This window comes from Triticum dicoccoides, chromosome 3B (assembly GCF_002162155.2).
Source record: "Triticum dicoccoides isolate Atlit2015 ecotype Zavitan chromosome 3B, WEW_v2.0, whole genome shotgun sequence".
Classification (NCBI taxonomy): Eukaryota; Viridiplantae; Streptophyta; class Magnoliopsida; order Poales; family Poaceae; genus Triticum; species Triticum dicoccoides.
In genome coordinates this window covers 426,426,051-426,434,570 of record NC_041385.1, presented here as the reverse complement: position 1 = coordinate 426,434,570, position 8,520 = coordinate 426,426,051, and the positions used below count along the sequence as shown (strand labels likewise).

Genomic DNA, 8,520 nt, shown 5'->3' with positions numbered 1-8,520 from the left:
CACCAGCACCATCTCCTCTTAAACCCTAGTTCATCTCTTGTATCCAATCTTTGTATGAAAACCTCAGATTGGTACCTGTGGGTTGCTAGTAGTGTTGATTACTCCTTGTAGTTGATGCTAGTTGGTTTATTTGGTGGAAGATCATATGTTCAGATCCTTAATGCATATTAATACCTGTCTGATTATGAACATGAATATGCTTTGTGAGTAGTTACGTTTGTTCCTGAGGACATGGGTGAAGTCTTGCTATTAGTAGTCATGTGAATTTGGTATTCGTTCGATATTTTGATCAGATGTATGTTGTCTCTCCTCTAGTGGTGTTATGTGAACGTCGACTACATGACACTTCACCATTATTTGGGCCTAGAGGAAGGCATTGGGAAGTAATAAGTAGATGATGAGTTGCTAGAGTGACAGAAGCTTAAACCCTAGTTTATGCGTTGCTTCATAAGGGGCTGATTTGGATCCACATGTTTCATGCTATGGTTAGGTTTACCTTAATACTTCTTTTGTAGTTGCGGATGCTTGCAATAGGGGTTAATCATAACTGGGATGCTTGTCCAACAAAGGGCAGTACCCATGCACAGGTCCACCCACATATCAAATTATCAAAGTAACGAACACGAATCATATGAGCATGATGAAAGCTAGCTTGACGATAATTCCCATGTGTCCTCGGGAGTGCTTTTCTCATTATAAGAATTTGTCCAGGCTTGTCCTTTGCACAAAAAGGATTGGGCCACCTTGCTGTGCCTTATATACTTTCATTGCTTATTACCCGTTACAAATTATCTTATCACAAAACTATTTGTTACCTACAATTTCAGTGCTTGCAGAGAATACCTTACTGAGAACCGCTTGTCATTTCCTTCTGCTCCTCGTTGGGTTTGACACTCTTACTTATCGAAAAGGCTATGCTAGATGCCTACACTTGTGGGTCATTGGGAGTCTACTAGATTCTACATGTGGAAAAATCCGGTGGGGGGGCTAGAAGATGGTGCGGGGGGCCAAGTGGAGGGAGACTATGAAGGAGTGCACCAGTGCGAGATTGATATTTAAAGAGAGGGGCAAGAACGTGCGCTGTTGCGCGCTGTGGCGGAGCCATGAAAAATAAACAAGCTAGGGGGCCAAGCATTGCTTATCCTTTACTAGGAGGGCCAATTCATCAACTTAAACCATTTTACCAGCAATGATCTACTGATCACGTTCATATTAGCCTCAATATATAGTGATGTTAGGGGGGCAGGGCCCTTGCTGCCCCCTGTCTTCGCCACTGTGCGCGCGTCTGAGAGATGAAGCGGAAGGCATGGATGATGAGAGGGGGACATTGGATATATAATTAATGTGGGTGTATTATCTATATAATCCTATATAGAGAGGTATAGATTGATCGATGTGTATGTGGGAAAGAGGGTGAGGCCTAACTAGATAAATAGATTGATCGGTTGTGTGGAAAACTGGGAAAGACCTAGCTATACACACACACACATAGAGGAACATCGATAGTTGCGCATGCACGTGAGAGATAAAGAATGCCCGATATGATGAAGAGGGGGAGGTATGTGTGTGCATGCATGGGAGACCAACCTGAAGAAAAAGATTGCATGTGTGCGATGGATAATGCCGAGTGGTAGTGTGTGTGCATGCATGCATGAGAGAAAGTTAATGGTACAATTATAAAGAGAAGATCACTATGTGGGTGTAAAATACTAGGTGAGGTCATAATCAATGTAAAGTTGAATTCATATTTGAATAAGATATCATGATGTTTTAAACCCATGCATGCATGAATATAACTTAGATATGCGCGCTGTGGTTTGGAAACGAGCATGATATACTGTATACAGATTGAACAAGGTCAGACGGATTTTGTAACATCCCAAATTTTCAATTTGGAATGTTATACATTAGATCTTCATTGCATATCATATTTTACTGCATTTTCGTTTGACCCTAGCAATTCTACGCAACTCAAGGATCCACGGAGAGAGTTGGGGATTTTGTTATTTTCTTATTTGAGCTTTTCTCAAATTTAGAAAAGGGATCATTTGATTTTAATTATTTTATCTTCAAATATTTCTTTTATAAAAATAAGAGAGAGGGAATAAAATGACTTTCCCAAAATATAGAAATATTGAGGATTTAATATTAAAATCAAATAAGATTTCATTTCGGAGTTTTGTCGCTATTTTATTTGAATTAGGAAAAATACGCGTTTTTCAAAATTGCATTTTAGGCCCAAATAAATGTTCACCTTGTCTGGCTTATTTTTATAGGACGGGGAAAATTTACTTCAGGATTTTTGAAGTTGTTTAGTATTTCTTTTATTTGTTTTTCTGCATGAATATATATATATATATAGGGCTGGACTATTCTGTTACTAGTAACAGAATAATATTCCGTTACCCCTCGGCTCTATAAGGGCGCGCGCGACACAATTTCTTGAATCTAGCCCACGGGCCCGAACCGGATGGATTGAAAAGGAAAAAAAGCAATTCCACACAACTCGCCCACCCACCTCCCGAGTCCCCGATCCCATCCACCCCTGCCTCGCCGCCGCCCCAGGCCCCGCCGCCTCGCGCCGCCCACGGCCACCCCAGTCCCCCACCGCGGCGCCATCCTCGTCCCCCACCGCGGCGCCACCCCTCTACCCCGACGCGCCGCCGCCCCTCTCCCCAGATGCGCCGCCGCGCCGCTCCTCTCCCCAGATGCGCCGCCGCGCCGCCCCTCTCCCCTGACGCGCCGCCCCTCTCCCCCAGCTCGCCGGCCTCCCCTCCCCCCACTCTTTCCCAAAAGAGGCCGCCTCCCGAGCTCTGCCATGCGCGGCTGCGCCTGCTCCACTGTCCAGGTGACACCGGTCGATGCCCCAACCGCGTGCCGCCGTATACTGCTGCTCCTTCCCATGAGCCACCTCGCCTTCTCCTCCGTGGATAAGTTCGCCGACGAGCGAGGACTCCGGATCGAGCCGGCCGACGCCAACCTGCTGGCGTGCCACCCCCCGCCCCAGCCATCTCCTCCACCACGGTGCACCACTGCCTATTCTAGCCATGGGCAAGCACAAGTGCCACCCCCGGTATGGCCCCTCCCCTCTCCGGATCGAGCATCTCCACTTGCATTCATGTGAGCTTTGCACTGATGAAACCTGAATTGTTGAACTGTTCATCCACATGTGACGCCTATTTTATTTGAACCAATGAACTGCTACCTATGATCAAGAGTTCTTGAACTGTTCATGCAGACTTGGTAGCGGGTATTCAGCACTGAAAATGCACCTATGAAGCCAAAAAAGTGTCATGAATTTGTGGAAAAAAAACCTCAGTAATGAACCTGCACTGAAGGTGCATTTAAGCATCAAAAGGCAAATTGGCATGGTTTTGAACCTGCACTGAAAATGCTCATGAAACGAGAGACATGCACTTTGGATGTGTGTGTTTGGTGACTCCTCTCCCTTTCTCTCTTCAAGTAATGCATTCAGGACATTAGAGATTCCACCACAAAATCATGTCACACATGTTTCCCGATGGCCGCTTGCCTCTCTCCTCCCGCCCCCCTGTGCATCTGTGGAGTCCGTCCTGGTTGATCTGCTCTGGCCGTTCAACTTTGCATCTGCATCCTAGTCTCGCTCGTGTGTGGAGTTTGGAGCATTTTCTAAATGTTGTGTTCTGCTTTCTTCTATTTTCAACTGAATGTGCTGCCATGTGTTTTTCAACTTGTGCTGCTGGTGCTAGTGTGGATGTGTAGCAAGTTCAAGTACCGGTCTACGCGAAGTGTATCACTCCAGCACGCCATGCTCCAGTGCATGTCGACGTCATCTCCGCTTCAAAGGAAGCTGCAGATTTTACTCCACTCTACTTACCTTGCGAGTACTGATCAGTACTATTCTTAATGTTAAAAGTACTGGTCAGTACAACTTACAACAATATTAGCACCGATCAGTGCATGTCGACGAGAAGTAGCAGTACTAATCAGTACAACTTACACAATATTAGTATCGATCAGTAGTTCAGTACTATTCTAAATGCTAAAAGTAACATCCATATAGTACTGATGAGTCGTACTGAGAAGGATGCTGTCTACAATTCTGAACTTATTGTTGTTTCGTACTAGTACTGATGAAATGGGAAGCAAGTGTCACATGAATCCTCAATTGAATAGGAAGCAAGGTTGCAATGAGACCCAGAAAGTTCAATTTTGCTATATGTGATTGGTATTGTAGATGTGTTCTTTTGTGGTGAAGATTTCGGCACTAAACTATGCAAACAATTTAAAAGTACTCAAGTCCAACTTGCAAACCCATAGTAGTCCTATAGCGCAACATGCATCAAATTCAAAAATAGCAAACCTGACTTGAACTAGTGTTTGTAAATTATAATTACTAGAACTCTTATTTCTCACCCTTTTAATTGCTGGCGAATTCTTGTAAAAATTAGTGGTTAATCTTGCTAATTACTTTGATGTGATGCCTAGGTGGTCAGTCCAGCTCCTGCAACCAATACAGGTCGTTGCCCCTTTTGCCACAATGGCAGCAGCACGAACACGAATGTGGTCGTCCTTAACCAGTTCCTCACGCGGCCTCCACGCAAGCGCTGCTCATGTATGCTTACACCAAAAGTGCTTACTTGAAGGGGTAGCCATGGTGCTGATACTAAAAAAATGGATAAGTAATCACAAAGACCATCATGGATGACGACAGGCCTACAGCTGCTATGGTTTTAGTCAAGTGTTTCAGAAATGTGCAGTACTACTTTGTATCTGTCACTCTTTGTCACGGGAAGGTGACTAAAGCTCCATATTGCAATTTCACTAAGCTATCCGGATTTAATTTAGTGTTTAAAATTAATTAGTTTCTTGTCCAGTCATACTAGTACTAATGAAATATCAAGTTGACATTGTGCTCGGCCATAGGTCCGCATTTTTTCTCTCCCTTCGGTTCAAGGAGCAGCAACAGCTGGCCTGCAGTTCCGCCATCTGAAGACATGGGAGATGTCCGTAATCCCCTTATGGTAATTATGTAGGTGCGGAACCTCCCAAGCGCACGACAACCTCATCCGTCCAAGTTGAGCACTGGGCGCTGTCCGAGTAGAGCAATGCGCCCCGTCCAAGTTCCCATCTAATGTTGAACGTTCAATTTTGTCATGTTGAATACTATACCACTGAGTGCTATTGACAGTCAGTTATTTCCTCCTTCCATGCTGCACTTGGAGAGCTTAATCTCCCATTGGCAAATTTAATCTGTACCAGTAAGTACATGATTAATATTTTAGGATATGTGTGGTTCCAGTAAGTACATGAGTACTATTTAGCATGTTTGGTTGCTTCTGAAACTAAAAATGTCAGGGTGTACTGATGCATTTCAAAATTGTTTTGTGTTTTCAGGGAAAAACATTTGTCAGGTTTTTGGTGGCCAAGTGTTATTGATATGGAGATGAATAACTATGCGGATGCACTCCTGCTGTTTTTGCATCTCCTTCGCGACGACCTATTGTGTGCCCATGAACAAAGAGCAAAGCCCGCCTGTAGCCTGAGCTATTCATCGCCTCGTCTCAATGGATCAGAGTTCATGGAAAAAAATGTTTGGCATCCTGTAGTAGTTATAGTCCTTAAGTTACAACAGTTTGATTATGAAAAAAACATCAGTACAAAAAGTATGGAGCTTCTAATGTTGTAGCGATTTCGTGTGACCACAAGGATCCTTCCTGGAAGGTAGTTGGTGGGTTGTGTGCACGCTCTACATACGTCCATGCTAGCATATCCTGCTGTGTGCGTGCGTCCTTCATGTGTGTTCATGTTCGTGCCGATGTAGTGTGAATGCAGGGCGAGCTGGACAATGTGTCGTGTGTGTGTGTGTGGTGTGTGCTTTCCATGAGAGTGCTGCTAATTTCTAGTGTTGCTGTTTGTTTTCTCTACAAGGAAAAATTAGCTGCTGCTGTTCTGAAGTTTCAGGAATTGAAGAATTCTTTTGGGAATTGATGAAAAGCTATGATTTTGTGCTCCTGTTTGTTATTATGTCAATGAGAAACCAATACTTCTTTTCTTCAGGTTTCGTGTTTTAATTGGTGAGGGTGTTTTAATTGGTGAGGGATAAACAAATTTTCCTATTCAAGTGGAAGCTCCCAGTATATGATGGATACGGGAGTTATTTTTACATTCACTGTTCGGTGCTTCTCTTTATGTAATGGCTTATGTTTTCAAGTGCTCGATGAAAATTTATGTTCCTAGTAGTTCATGTATTATTGCCTGAGGAGTTCGTGTGTTACTGGCCAGTAAGTAAACGTATTAATCACTCTCTCAAGTGTGATGAAAAAAATGGGCAGTAAATTGAGGATAAAATATCATCGAGTTCAAAACACACCAAGACACGCGACAGCCACCTCAGTTCGGGCGTAGTAAGTACCTCAGTACGAGTTAAGAACGGTGGTCTGTTCGGAATAAAAGAAATAACAGAAATTCAAATTGTAAAGTTCAAGCAAAAAAAGAAACCCCATGAAAATCTTGCTTAGTAAGTACCTCAGTACAAGTCGTAAAATGAGAAAAGTTCAGAACAACGCTGTCAAGAAAATGTTGAGTTAATAAAAAGGAACAAAACAAACACATTTTATTTTTGAATAAAATATCATTCAGTTCGATGATACAAACCATACAAGTACTGGGGCGATGATACAGTAAACCGTTGAAAACTTACGAGAAAATATTACCCAAAAAACGGAGCAAAGTCTAGTTAGTGAAAACATGCTTACTACAAACCCATGCAAGCATCAGTACAAGTAACATTTTTCGGAACCATTCAAAATTTCTCTATAAAAAATAGCTCACTACAAACATACACATATATAAGTACGACTACTCTGTTTTTCAGACAAGAAAACAGCAGGATCCGTTATGTCATATTCAAAATTACTCTTAAACGGTTGCGAAGTAGAGAAAACGTTCAACATGACTAAGTTTTGCATTTTCGATAGCTATCCAACGGTGTATTATATGCCATATTTCGACAAACTTTTAAAAAAAATCGCGTTCAAAATCAAATTTGACCGTATTCAAATTCGTTTTTAAACTGTAAGGAATTAGAAAAACACTTCTATATGAAAAAGTTGCGCATTTTCCATAGCTTTTCAACGCCGTATAATTTGCGTCAATCCACAAACCTTTTGCAAAAAATCACGAAAATACGTTTCGCCAAGAATTTCACCATTTTTTAAATTACTTTTAAATCATACAGAATTAGAAAAAGCAATACATATATGGAAGATGCGGATTTTCACCAGCTTTCCAACGCCATCTTATTTGCTCAATTCCGATAAACCGTTTGAAAATTGAGTCCAAAATATGATTGACGTTTTCGGTTTTGGAAAAATGGTTTTTTCAAAACTGCTCTTAAACCATAATGATTTTGCAAAAACGTTCAATATACTTGAAATATGGTTGTCCAGAGATTTCCAACAATATATTACATGCCACGTTCCAAAAAAAATTACAAAAGGTTTTTAAATTAAAGAAGACGATCTGTTAACACAAGTGAAAACATCAGTTCAACCGCTTCGAAAACATCAGTACAACCACTTGAAACCGTCAGTTTAAAAAGGGTAACAAAATAATATTCTGTTATGCATAATAGAATAGCCCAGATGTATATATATATATATATATATATATATATATACCTACCGGGCCGTGTCCGCCCCGGAGTCCTTATAAGCCAGCCACCCCGAAACCCTAGCCCCACCCCCGATCCGCCGCCGCCGCCAGCCGCCGCCCCGTTCCGCCGCCCCGCCGCCAGATCCCCTCGCCACCGGAGCCGCCACTCGCCGCCGCCGCCGATGAGGTAGCCGCCGGACTTCGTCGCCGCCGCCAGCTGTTTTCTTTAGAAAACCGCCCGGTTTTTTTATAAAACCGCGATTGCGTTTTTTAAATAGATCGTTTTTATTTATTTATTTTGCGGACGTTCGTCCATACGTTTGTTTTAACAAACGGTTTTCGTCGTTTAGTCGCAGACAGCGAACGTTCGTTCGTTAGCCTGTTCGTTCGTTTTTCTTTTTCTCGGATTCTCCGCGATTATTTCTGATCGCGATTTCTAATCTGATTTTCGTTCTAGTATAACTTTTCGCTCGTTTATCGGAATAAGGCGATTCAAGCGCCTGGAGTTTCATGTCGAAACCCTATTTCCGTTTAACCAACTCAAACAAGTTTTTTCTACTGTAAAATTTGACTTAGGTCCAGATTAGTAAATGAAGCTTGTTTCTTTCACCGTTTGACTTTTGTTGCTTCGTTCGATTTGATTTTTTTGTTGCAAACTGGAGTTCTTAAGTTGAACTTTCTGGTTAGATCTCTTATTTGAGTTTTACCTGTGCATTAGATCAGTGCTTATTGTATGCTTCTTTGCTTGCGATAGAGTACCCGGAGTGCGCCGCTTGCTACTACGAGTCTCTAGGTTTCACGGATCATCAGCAACGCAAGTAACACTTTTATCATACCTCTTTACTACCCAGTTTTATTGCATTAGATCAATCCTCAAACAATTGC

General features: G+C 42.3%; 1 protein-coding gene across 1 annotated transcript; it reads left to right on the top strand.

The window, feature by feature from the left end:
* Positions 1-2,618: 2,618 nt before the first annotated feature.
* On the top strand, positions 2,619-5,939 carry LOC119276312. The gene is made up of 2 exons (XM_037557349.1): positions 2,619-3,073; positions 4,468-5,939. Exons 1-2 carry the CDS (start codon positions 2,819-2,821, stop codon positions 4,621-4,623), a joined length of 411 nt encoding a protein of 136 aa, XP_037413246.1. The 5' UTR covers positions 2,619-2,818; the 3' UTR covers positions 4,624-5,939.
* Positions 5,940-8,520: the final 2,581 nt, after the last annotated feature.